Raw genomic sequence first — 13,624 nt, forward strand, 5'->3', positions numbered from 1 at the left:
AATGTTAAATGCTCATGTAATCAAACACACTAGCCATACTTAAAGGACAACCGACACCATTTTTTGTTTCCTAACTGACATCAGAAAGAGGTTTTATAGAATCTAAAATACCCAAAACATGCAGGCTGATATTTTTAGTCAAATGCAAAACACCAATAAAAATGATAACAAATTAAAATAAAATAAAATAAAATAAAATAAAATAAAAACTGCAACAAATTGAGCTGCGAATTTGGGATTTTAAGAAAGTTCCGCCCCCAGTTCGTCACGCCAAGACGTTTTGCCTTGCTCGAGAATCAAAACAATGGCTTCAGATTCGGAGAAGATGCTTTCTTGCTACTCATCCAGTTATGAATATGATTCAAATAGTTCTGAAGGGGAAAGCATAAATGTTTGCAATCGATTAAAGGAGTCCTCCCATATCAATTCGAGCCATCAATGACAGCAATGTAGCATCCCAGAAAATGCAGCAGATGGCGATTGGAAATTGATTTGTCTGCTGGGAATGTGCGTCAACAAGTATCAAATAGTAGTCTTGGTACAACACACAACGATTCAGTATCGCGTTATTTATGTGTTTTCCTTCTAATTTCGCCATCAACACGAAGTTTTCAGACCAAACAAAGTACCCAAAATGCATCGCTTTCTCGGTCAGGGGAGTTCCCTCCGTGAGATGACGTCAGGAATCGTCATCAACTCGAAAACAAGACTTCCGGAATATTCAGCGCGAGTCTCAAAACGTAAAATATAGCTAGATGCGGTGGAATCTTTTTAACATACGTTTAGTAGAAGTAATTTGAAGTGATTTTACAAATTATGGACACAACTTGTCCATGGGCGTCGGTTGTCCTTTAAGTCATTCGCTGTCATTTCCAAATTTATTCGGGGTTTTGTTTTCCTTGCTGGAACTGCCGATAAAGCGCTGGTCAGCCCTCTGGCAATGTTTTTGCCATTCCACGAGGGGGCAGCATTTCCCCTTTTTCTATGTCCGCGCTTTGTTCTAGCTTCAGCTGTTGTTAAAGCGCGATATAAAACAATATGCATGTATTGCATTGTGTTTTGGATGGCCGCCCCCAATTCAAGCTCATATAACTCCAGACCCAAATGACTTAGGAATTAACTTCGTTTTTTTCTGATGGAAGAAGAGAGTCTAAAGTTTCTAACGCCGTATTGAATGTTTATGTAGTCCTAAAACTCAATATTCTGTGGGTCCTGCAATTTGAGTGACAATGACAAAAACACTGCCACTGGAGTGGACACACTTTTGCAGATCATCTGGCAGTGAATGAGTAAAACAAAAAGAATAATTGTGACACAAAGTTGGCGTTTTTTATTTTTAGTTCAATCACAGCAACACGTCACAATTGCCCATTTATTTGTGTTCAGTGTACAAACATTTGCAGTAACGTTCATGGAATAAAGTTCATTGAAATGTTCAAAGTACAGTATCAACATGCTGCATGTGAGGTTTGGATAGGGGAAAGGGGGGGAAACCATTTTTGGAAGGTAAAAACATTTCCATAAGATTACTGCCACCAGGTGGCGACTCAGAGAATGACATAGTAAGTCGTCGGTGCCTCATTATAAAATAAACCTTTTTTTTCAGTGCTAAATAATATTACACACATTTTCTTGTTTGACTTTCATAATTCGCAGAGTCGACAAAACAACAAACAAAACTGCTTGTTTGTATGAACGCTCTCTGGAATACACTGTTTTCGCTTTTTTTTTGCTCACAAATTGCCCTATTTTATTTGCGCTGGCGTCGATTTTTGTGCTGCCTCAGCATATCGAGTTGGGATGCAAATAGACAGAACATGCAAAGCAAAATCTCCTGCTCATTATACAGCTGTTTGACAAAAAGTCCACATCCCTGAGTACACACATAACGCCGACAACATCTGCTTGCTTGGAATTCTAATAAAGCGAACTGTATGCTAATTACACCGGCACACTCTACGAAAAAAACAAAAGTGTTAGCGTGGCAAAGAAAGTCACACGAGGTGGAAAGCACACGAAGTATAATGCACACAGCAAGTCAAAGCACAATAATTAGTAGTTGAGAAACACTGAAAACAGAATGTTTGTCTTTTGGGGGTGAACATGGCAACGGCACACACCATTTGGCTTGATGTTTTATATATCTAGATATTTTATGTAATTATTTTCTATTTATTTATTGTGATGCAACCTATGCTATTGTTTGCACCCCGTCCCCCCACTATACTTTCAGTGCAACATTTTACGAAATTAAAATCAAATTTATTTAATCTATAGTTTACGGAAGATGATTAGGGCCACTGAATAAAAAAATAAGGTTGCCAATATTCTCACTTTATTCTCAGAATTCTGACTTTATTCTCAGAATTCTGACTTTAAAGTGAGAATTCTGACTTTAAAGTGATATTTCTCACTTTATTTAAAGTTAGATCTCTGAATTTAAAGTGATAATTCTGACTTTATTCTCTGAATGACTTTAAAGTGAGAATTATGACTTTAAAGTCAGAATTCTGAGATTAAAGTCAGAATTCAGACTTTGTGACGTTCGTACAGCTATAGTTTTAACTATACAAAGTCAGAAATCTTACTTAAATCTCAAATTTCTGACTTTAAAGTCAGTATTCTCACTTTAATGTCAGAATTCTGAGAATAAAGTCAGAATTCTCACTTTCAAGTCAGAATTTTGAGAAAAAAAGTCAGAATCTTAACAACTTTATTTTTTTTTTCTTCAGTGGCCCTAAACCTCTTCCGTAATATTTACACCGCTTTTACCATAATACTAGTTAGATAAACGATATCACTCAAAAACTGCACAAAAACTCCATTATCAAGCGAGTTCTACCATAAGTTCTTGACTCTTTTTTTTTCGTGTCACGAAATAGATCTCTCCTAACTTTCTTGTTACCAAGTGGGATCAGTGGATACATTTCGGAGAGTAAAGTACCATAATTTTCATATTTATGTGCCTGTACAAATTCAACAAGGGGCACATAAAAGTACAAAAAAGCGAGTGCGGTGTGACCAAACTGTAACTATGACAGGTGCTCCAAAATCTACAAAATGAATGCCTGCCCCATAAGGCACGACAAAGCCCGAAGAGGGAAAAAAAAAAAACATTTTAAAAATGTCCATAAAAAAGGCAAGTGACATAAGACATGGCTGCGATGACAAAATGGGAGTGAGAAGACGGCAGATGAAATTAGTCATCCTTTTTGTCCGAGGTGCTGTCTTCCTGATTCTCTCCAGAACCACTTAGCTCCAGGTCCCCGGGCGTTGCTTCCTGGATGGCCTGATACCTCTGAAGCTCCAGATAAGTAGTGAAGAGCTTGGCGTACTCAGGATGCGTTGTGGCAAAAGCTTGAAATTCACCTGAGGGATCCCCAATACATGGAATATTTTTAATAATTCCGTGTAGACTGGAAAATTGGATTTAGGTGGACAATGCTGCCACCTGCTGGACATAGGTGGTCTTGATAGAGGACTTCTTTTTTCTTTGTGTTTAATGAACTTCATATTCAAGTGGACCCAACATATTTTTTTTTCCTTTTTATAACAGGAATAGATGAAAGAAATAATTGTTTTTGCATTAAACCTACAATAATGTGCTGTCTTCTTTTATTGCATTTTTTAGTGAAATTCCTTTCAGATAGCTTCTAAAATGGTTGTAGAGATAGTTCCAGTTGTGGCTTTGGTTTTGTAGGCTCGAACAAAATACAGTAAAGTCTCGTTATATTGATATTCAAGGGAGTCCGAAAAAATATCGATATAACCGGGACTATCGATATATCCGACCCTGTTTGCATGTAATTTTCTCCGTGCGTGCATAGAAATAGTATCGATATAACCGGGAGTATCGATATATCCAATATCGATATAACGAGACTTTACTGTATGTGTTTTTTTCTTTGGGGGGGGAAGTATTCACCCGAAGAATTGCCAGTCATCCATTTTCTATCCTCCTTCTTCTCACTTAGTTTGGAGTCAATGCCAGAAAAACAACCATTCACACCGACATTAACACCTCAGGAAGATTAGATTTGTTTCCCCATAAAACATGCCACAAAAATACCCCCCAAAAAAACTGGAGAAATGTCGCAATTTTCTGATGCTTTCACCGCCAACGGATATTTGAATACAAACGGTGCAATAACACGGGTAAACAGACAATGTAAGTCTAAAACAAAACATAACTAATAATACTGCAGTTTGTTGAGTCAGTTAGTTTCGAGACTGTTCGATTGTGTCTCGTGTCCTTGAGTGTTTTAAAAGGTGCTTATAAATCGAATGTATTATTATTATTATTATTATTATTATTATTATTATTATCGTTATTATTATAACTATAATTATGATTATGATTATTATGATTATTATGATTATTGACACCAATTCGCTGTGGCAACCCCTAGAAGGGGAAAAGCCGAAAGAAAAAGATTATGATTATGATTATGATGATTATTATTATTGTTGTAATTATTATTATTATTATTACTCCTTCTTTTCTTTCGGGTTTTCCCTTCAAGGGGTCGCCACAGCAAATCAGTGTCCTCCATCTTTAAAGGTTTGATCCGCATGACTTGGCTTGAGTGTTTTGAGTCATGCACATGGTCATGGAATGAATTCACCTTGTATCTCAAAGCACTACTATACATTTGAAAGGCATGAAAAGGACAAATAAATGTGTCAAAAAGCTTTAAACTCACTGAAGGTGATAAAACCAGAGCCGTCTGCGTCAATTTCCTTGAACAGTTTGACCATGTTGAGATCGGAGACTCCCAGTGCGGAGCGCAGCAATGCTGTGAACTCCTCACGGGTGATTTTTTCATCTTCGTCGGTGTCAAACAGCTAAAACAAGAAAAAATATTTGGATGATAAACCTGTATTTGTTGGACATAAACATACCACAAAGTTTTGCTGGTGAAAGGTGACCTTGAAAGTAAAACTTTGTCATAGGTTTTTTAAAGCATTTTCCCCCCCTTTATTCCAGTTCTTTTTCAAAACCACATTTGTTGTCCTGGTCGGGGGAAATTGACTTTGAGACCGACTCCAGGACTCCCATAGCGCTCAGCAACAGACACAAATTATTACAGTGACATTATCCAAATGTCTCTGAATGTAGTCGTCTGCTTCCATTTCATAGCAGAGCCACACACGCACCTTTTAGCCTTACTCAAATCGAGAAAAAATAAAAATAAACAAATCTTAAAAAAGCCAAGTCTGGCATAACGCTAAATCTATGCTATTCAAATATTTTACTTTTTTATTATATTATTATATTATTTTACCGTCATCTGTACTTCTTTGAAGGTGAGGGACGTTTCGCTCCTCATCCGAAAAGCTTCGTCAGTAAACTAAAATTGTGCTGGTTGATAAGCGATCTCTGTGAGGTTCAATTTGGATGGTGCTTACAACAGACTTCTTAGCTCGTTACCAGGTAGGCTTAGTCATGATAATGAGCTGATACCCGAGTGAATGGGGCAATCACGGCCAGTCAGAGAACAGAATCAGACAGGACAAAATAAGTACTCATCATAAGTAATCAGTAGTCCTCTGCTCCCCCCAACCTTAATGTCCGACACCTTCAAAGAAGTACAGATGACGGCTGAAGAAACCTTTTCATCAATGGCATTAATTAGTCATTTCAGAACTGCAAAGTGAACTTACCCGGAAAGCCAGACGCAGCACATCTTCCGTGTTAGCAGGTCGACACAAAATGGTCACACCGATGACGTACTCTCTGAAATCGATGGTGCCATCGCCATTCTGGGCAAGAGATGAACAGAAACACAGAAACACCCTTAGCCACACATAGCAGTGGTCGACTTAGCGTACTGGTACTGGGACGCTAAGTTACACAAATCGTTCGTGTTTTTCGATAATCACCTTCTTCTGCTTGACCGTAATTTTCTTTTGTTTCCTCTTTGGCTTAACAGTAGCATGTGGTGGGGTCTTTTTCGATCCCATAATAGCAAATGTACTCCACTTGATAGCAAACCACGTCTGCACTCAAAGGAAGTGTGGAAAACTAGTCCGCCAGCCACCGTGGCGCTGTTCGACCGTGTGGTTTTGTGTTCATCGGCCGAAAACTAGTCGGCTAGCCACCGTGGCGCTGTGTGGTTTGGTTCGTCCACCGAAAACAAATTTGTATGCCAAGATTATATTCCCGCGAATTTTATGTTCGTAAGGCGAAAACTTCTGAGCTCAAGCGTTCGTACTGTATTTTGAAGTTTTTAAAATCCTGATTATCCTATAAACCAAAGTCAAGGCCCGCGTGCCAAATCCGGCCCGCCACATCATTTTTTTTCGGCCCGCGAAAGCAAATCAAACTTGTTAAATTCCATGATGATTGCTAAAATCTGAGCCAAAATTTCATATTTTTGGATGTCAACCACAATAAAAGTCATTATTCTTGACTTCAGATTTGAAAATGAGTTATTCATTAATTTGCTGTGTGCTCTATATGTAATATTTGAAGGGATTTAAACATTCTAATAGGTTCCCCAAATTCATAACGGCCCTCGAGAGGAAACCATAACTACAATGTGGCCCGCGGCAAAAAAATGAATTTGACACCCCTGCTACAAACAATAAAAAAATATATATATCAGGATGGATTCGAAGTGAACTGTGTGTTTAGATAAGTAAAAACGTGTGTTGTTGTACCCGGTCAAAGAGTGCAAAGAGTTCCTCCAGGGCAGGGTTGATGGGGAGTTTGAGGAAACTGGCAAACTCCTTGATGCTGATACGTCCGCCTTTACAGGAAGTGGCCATGGCGGCGAAACAGTCCAACTCCTTCCTCACATTGTCCCATTTGATACTAAAGAAGAGACAGCGGGTTCGTATCACGTCATCTTAAAGCCAAATTATTATCTGTCCTACTTGAGTTTGCGACTGATTTTGGTGAATTCAACCAGGCCGGCCTCCATTGGCAGCGTCAATTCGCCGGCAGAGATCATCAGTCGACAATCTTCATACGTGTGGTCCGTCACGGGAACACCCAAGGCTCTGTAGGTGAAATGGAGAGCATCGTACACAGAAAAGCCAGGTTTGACACTTCGCATGCGTTTCCGTTACTCACTTGGCCATGATGTCTCTAACTTTGCTGGCGAGTAAAGCGGGAGTTTTCTTCTCCTCCTCTGTGGGGATGTGAGGTGGTAGAAACTAAAGAAACAATATGAGGAAGGTCACATCGTGGCCATCCGGCAGCCATTTTGGCGGCGGTCGATTGCGTGTTTATATCAACGTATTGGTTATTTAAATATTTTTCAATGTTATTAGAGTGTGTGGGAGCGTGGTTTTAAAGTTTAAACTACCCAATGCCAATTTATAACTACCAACGTGGCCATTGAGCATGCGCCAAACTTTTTTTAAAGAACAGTCTCATGTTTTTAACTCAATCACTGCCAGACGATGTGCAAATATATGTGTCCACTCCACGGTGGTAGTCCAAAATACAATGCAATACATACATATAGCTTATGTTTGCTTCCAACATTTAGCTTGTAGTAAACGTGCACATTCCACCATGACGTCCCTGATCCACTGCCTTGATCCTCTCCTATTTCATCTAGAACTGCTTCATGTCACAAAGAGGGTACAACAAGTGCTTCAGAATGAATGACTATGTGTCTTTGTGGTGACATATTTGTTATTTAGATATTTTTTGTTCTTTTGACTTCAAGTTGGAGCCACACCAGAAAAAAATTATTCCGAGCTTATTTGGATATAGAGATTATCTGTATCGAAAGTGGGGGTAGCTGAACAAAATGTAAATACTGCCCTCTCGTGGGATGCTTGAAACGCACCCCCACCTCCCGCCCCCCGCAAAAAGAAAAACAAAAAACAAAATTGGGGAATAGCGCTCCACTGCATGCTTTTCAATTCCCAAATAAGTTCGGGAATGGCAGTGGATGAGTTAAAGAAGTGCGTGATGTATTGACTTCTAAGCATTATACAGCAATTCTGTTATTTCAAAAACCTTCAATAAACCACATTAACCCATCAAAAAGATGTTAGCATGTTAGCAGGTTACCTCAATCTCCACGGTGGTGTAGAGCTGACACAGCGTTAGAAGTAGCAGGGTCCTCCTACAAACAATTTTATTAAGCACGCATGTTGACATGTAAACATATTAAAACAGAAAAATAAGGCAGCCATTTAATCTGTTTGGTTGTGTTAATCGGTGAAGGAAAGATCAATTCTTAGAATGAGCACACTTACGAACTGAAACCTTGCCAAGTCCATGTTACCGTGTCCTGGATAGAAGGATATGGGAAAAAAAGCACACATTTGATGCGCATGGAAAGGACGTATCCAGTTTGTTCAGTTGCCATGTTGCTAGGTGCACATGCTAAATCATAGGAAATCAAATTCAAGCAATGAGTTCAAGAGAGACATCTTTGCGTATATTCATTGTGAATATAAAAACTTACTATTTTATTAGGATATCTCAGAATTACAGGCTGCACGGGTACGCCTGGAATAAACGCACCTATAGGACAGAGTGGAAGCAAACAAAAAAAAAGTGATGATTCCTGGAGATATTTTTTCGTGCCTCATCTTTTACTTTGAAAAAGTGAAAAAATGTTCCCTGTATAGTCATAATTCACGACTTGACCAATATTGCTGCCGACAAACTATGTTAATGTGAGCTGAGTCACCAAACAAATACGAGAAAAAGGATGGATGGATGGCTTTTCATACTTTACCTTGTTTGAATGTGATGAGACAAGAGCGATTTGTACATGTCCCCTCAGGAAATATCAAAACCTGAAGAATAAAGCGGTTAAGAAAAAAATGTTATAAAAACTGGTTTCAAGACAGGAGAAAATCTTGAAAATCAACTCTGAAATAAATGTTATTAAGTAACAAGCGGTTGTTTATTTATGTAATAATACTAATACATTTCATTTATAAGCACCTTTCAAAACTCTCACGGTCACTTTACAGTCACTTAGTCAACTTAGAAATAACTCAAATTGATAGAAAGTGAGCTAGCTAGTCAATAGAAAGTTAGCTAGCTAGTCAATAGAAAGCTAACTAGCTAGTCAATAGAAAGCTAGCTAGCTAGTCAATAGAAAGCTAGATAACAATCCAGCAAGATAGCCATATAGCTAATAAAAGCTAGCTTCATAGCTAGCTAGCTAGGTAGCTAATACATAACCAATAGCTAGTTAGCTAAGCGATAGCTAATAATAATTATTATTATTGTAATTCTAATAATAATACATTTAATTTATACGCGCCATTCAAAAGTCTCAAGGTCACAAGGTTAGATATCTAGCTATGTGTTTATTTTCCTTTTTCTTTTTTTAAATATGTACCTGTGGCCATCGGCCTCTCGACTTGGCTCTGCCAACAATCTCCTGGATGGTGTTCTTCCTTGAGTCGGGGTCTTTTCTGGACACCAGTACTGGTTGGAGACAGCGTACAAACCCTGAGAGGACAAATGTAAAATTAAAATCACAAATATATAAATAAATCAAAACACAGAGTCCAGTGAAGCAGGAATGATCTAAAATAACCTTCGAAATTTGGTACAATGATTTATGTTTAATTCAAAAATGTGAGCAATAAGATAGAAATGTTTTATCTTATCACCACCTAAAAAATGTCTGACAAAAATGTTTCCTTCTCTCATAAAATGGTTGAATGAACGAACAGATAAAATAAATTAAAATAAAAAGTCTTACTGCCAAATATTGGCGTGGCCAAGTTCTCCACACGGGACACAGTGGAGGGTAGGCCCGCCACGATGCACACGATTCCATCAAAGAATGTGGAGTGGGGGGCCACGGCCAGGATGGGGGCTTCGATACTGCCCACCTGTTTGCCCTTGACCACCACCCGGAAGCCCATACAGAAGTAGTAGGCTCTCCCCAGGGCAGCCATCACACTCTGACACATGAGCCTGCAGATGGTACGTTGTTAGACATGTGTACATACTCAGCATTGGTTGAGCCCATAAGGGATTTTTTTGGTATCAATTCCAATGAGTGAAGAGTGGTGGGTAGTCAAATTAGAACAAGTTGGGAATCAACCAGTATCACCGAACAATTTCTATTGTAGTTCCCTTGTGCTGTGTTGTGGTGATAATACATCTCTCGCCATCAAAAATAAATAAATAACTAAATTGATAAATACATTGAGAAATAATTTGGTAAATAAATAAATAAATACATATATAAATAAATACATTGATAACTAACTAGATAGATAGCTCAATAGCTATAGCTAGATAGATTAGCTAGATAGACCAGACAACGAGCTAGCTAGTTGACCAGACAACTAGCTAGATAGATAGAAAGATAGATAGCCAACTTGCCAGCCGGGCAATGGATAGATGGATAGATAGATATTATCTTTAGTTTCTTGATCTCATTGTAAAAATAGTGATGTATTTTAGGTTGATTTAAAAACTCATATCCTGCCACTTGGTCAGACTCTTTGGCTTGAGGTCTTTGCAGTTATGATTGCAAAAACGTTTGGCTGCAACCATTATCAACTTCCGCCACTGACTTCCTCATTGCTGAAGTCGTCCCGTTTCGCAACTATCCAGACAGCAGACACTCATTTTGATTTGAGCAATTAATTTGTCACATAATGGTGGAATTAAAGCACAACAGTTAATGGTACTCACTGTCTGTGTGATGTGTTATGGGAAGCGAGTCGAAGTAACGTTACTGTTGGAGATATGATCTAAAAAAACACAGCACTACACACAAACAATGTCAATATCTATTTGTTTTGACAATACGCGGCTTTGGCTGACGGGCATTTTTGTTTTTTTGAACACAGATCCGAGAACATGCTGCAGGACAGCCACGCTCACAGGACAGACAATGGAGTACACAATGATATGATTACAGCACAGCACCTCCACACCACCATTGCAAAACCTTTGCATTTTATATGACCATATGACAAAGATGTGGTTATATATTCCAAGGACTAACTCAACAAATGTGTTTCACTTTGGCATGTATTTTTGTGTTAATTAAAAAACATGACAAAAACGTTTAAACAAATGACAGAACTTCAGGAAGAAATCATCCTTATTGTTTGTGCTATCTGTGATGGTGTAATGGTTAACTCCCCAAACTTCCGTGTAAAAAGCAAGCATTCACTTCCCATTCAGTGCTGGTATGAATGTGTGGGCGGTAAAGGGGTTGTCTGTCTCTACAGTGACAGCTCATAAGCCCAGCCCAGGGGGTTACTGTTGTCTGCCTTTTCTTAAAGTCAAGCGGGATAGATTCCGCTTTCCCATATTCTGAACAGGATGTCCGGCCTAGAAAATGCATCTGGTGTCTGTTTCAATGTAATTGAAATTGATCTGAGTTGCTGGTGCTATAGTTGTACTGTACACTTGCATGACTTGTGTATATGTGTGTGTGTGTAATATGAAATTGATTCCAGTCAGCCATGGAATGGATGTGTATATGTAAATTGTTGTTCGCATCTTTTACAGGGTGACCCAAAATTATGTGTACCCATGAAAATTTCAAATGTGGCTTTGATTAAAAAGCTATGTATTTCAAATTACAACCACACATTATTCAGTTCATGGAAGACCATTCACCAGAGTTTCAGCTATTTCTGTCAATATTTAGTGAATTTATGGCTTTCCCGAGATGTGTTCCAAATGTCCACCATTTTGTTGCAAGTAAACCTGTACTCGTGTGACAAAGTTGTCAATCACTTTTACACACTCCTCTTTCGAGAAAGTGACCCAAAAAGATGTGTCCTACTGAGTCCCCTCACTGCAGCAATGTTTTCTCCCGAAAGAGGAGTGTGTAAAAGTACAGGTTTGCTTGCAACGAAATGGTGGACATTTGAAACACATGTTGGGAAAGCCATAAATTGACTACAAATTGACAGAAATAGCGGAAACTCCGGTGAATGGCTTCTCGCAATGGCCTCTGGCAATGTTTGTTTCTTTACACAAGGGAGCAGCATTTCCTTTTTCAGAATCAGAATCAGAATACCTTTATTCGTCCCGCAATGGGGAAATTTGCAATCCAAATTTTTTCTCCATATTATCACTTTGTTCAAGCTTCAGCTGTTGTTAAAGCACTATATAAACAAATATGTATGTATTGTATTGCATTGTGGACAGCCACCCTCATTTCAAGCTCATATAACTCCAGACTGATATCATTTAGGAATTACCTTTTTTTCTGATGAAATAATGCTGCATATGAATGTTTATGTAGTCCTAAAACTCAATATTCTGTGGATCCTGGAATTCAAGTAACAATGACTAAAGCCCTGGCACTGCAGTGAAAACATTTTTGCATAGTCTGACAGTAAATGAGTGAATTATATTTCAATGGGAAATGCCCACTGAGTAAAATGAGCTACGGTTTTGTTAAACAAATTCCATTTGAAGGTGAAAGTCGTGCTTTTCCTCCCTTTGAGGAACAGTGAAAACATTTTTCCACATAGTCTGGCAGTGAATCAGTGAATTATATTTCAATGGGAAATGCCGAATGAGTAAAATGAGCTACGGTTTTGATGAACACATTCCATTTGAAAGTGAAAGTCGTGTTTTTCCTCCCTTTGAGGAACATCAATTAGAAAGCTTACCTCCTCCATCCTGTCATTGGTGCTACTGCTCCTTTGAGAGGATGTTTAAAGGTGATGATGACAGCCACTGGCCAGGTCACCATCAAGACCAACGAGATAAGGATGGCTCGAAGAGGAACCAGGAAAATTCCTTGGAGGACACACTGAACATACGTGTAGTTATTGTAATGTCAGGAAAACACACAATCCATGTTTACATTCCTTCCACGCGCCAAATGGCAGATCAGTAGGTAGCAGTACATAATGGCTCGTATTGTTCTTGCAGCACAGCACATTGCAGAGCAGATGACATATGCAGAGGCCGGGGCAAGGTGCGCCTAATCGCACATATTTATCCCTTCTATGCATTGATATTAATGCGCCATTGTGACTCACTTTGAGTATGGTGGCCTTGGAGAGTTCGGTGTCCTGCACAAATGGGTTAATGACGGCGGGCAGGAGAAGAGACTGCTGCCTTGGCAGGGCGAAGACGCGCGGAGACGGCATCGCGAGGCAGGAAATCGACGAAGGATGCAGTTACAGCAGCAGCTTCATGTTATCATTTCACTTCCTCTATCCTTTTCTGTATTCTTCCTTCACAGTGGAAGGCGCAGCGGTCATGCTAGCAAAACAGACAGCCGAAGCCATCCCGGAAGTGACCCAGATCAAGCTCCGCCTCCCTTGCTTCACCGTTCGATTGGAAAGACTTGACAGGTGCTTTCATTCAAAATAGTGAGTTTTGCCACATTGTCATTGTGTTAACCTAATATATATATATATATATATATATATATATATATATATATATATATATATATATATATATATATATATATATATATATATATATATATATATATATATATATATATACGTATACGTATATATATATTTTATATTGTATTATAGATATATAAAGCAGAGTACAGTCTCTCTCGCTGTCTCTGCCTCTCTCTTTCTCACACACACACACACACACACACACACACACACACACACACACACACACACACACACACACACACACACACACACACACACACACACACACACGCACACA

General features: G+C 38.8%; 1 protein-coding gene across 1 annotated transcript; it reads right to left on the reverse strand.

The window, feature by feature from the left end:
• Positions 1–1,358: 1,358 nt before the first annotated feature.
• lpcat2 (lysophosphatidylcholine acyltransferase 2) lies at positions 1,359–13,226 on the reverse strand. The gene is made up of 14 exons (XM_088992980.1): positions 12,961–13,226; positions 12,586–12,728; positions 9,693–9,910; positions 9,324–9,436; positions 8,709–8,769; positions 8,433–8,491; positions 8,221–8,255; positions 8,033–8,087; positions 7,079–7,161; positions 6,880–7,005; positions 6,664–6,817; positions 5,665–5,763; positions 4,704–4,845; positions 1,359–3,369 (listed from the first exon to the last, which is right to left on the reverse strand). The coding sequence occupies exons 1-14, from the start codon at positions 13,069–13,071 to the stop codon at positions 3,200–3,202; spliced, it is 1,569 nt and encodes a 522-aa protein (XP_088849106.1). The 5' UTR covers positions 13,072–13,226; the 3' UTR covers positions 1,359–3,199.
• Positions 13,227–13,624: the final 398 nt, after the last annotated feature.

Source organism: Hippocampus bargibanti, linkage group LG03, assembly GCF_051943395.1.
Source record: "Hippocampus bargibanti isolate YZ-2025 linkage group LG03, ASM5194339v1, whole genome shotgun sequence".
NCBI classification, from domain to species: Eukaryota; Metazoa; Chordata; class Actinopteri; order Syngnathiformes; family Syngnathidae; genus Hippocampus; species Hippocampus bargibanti.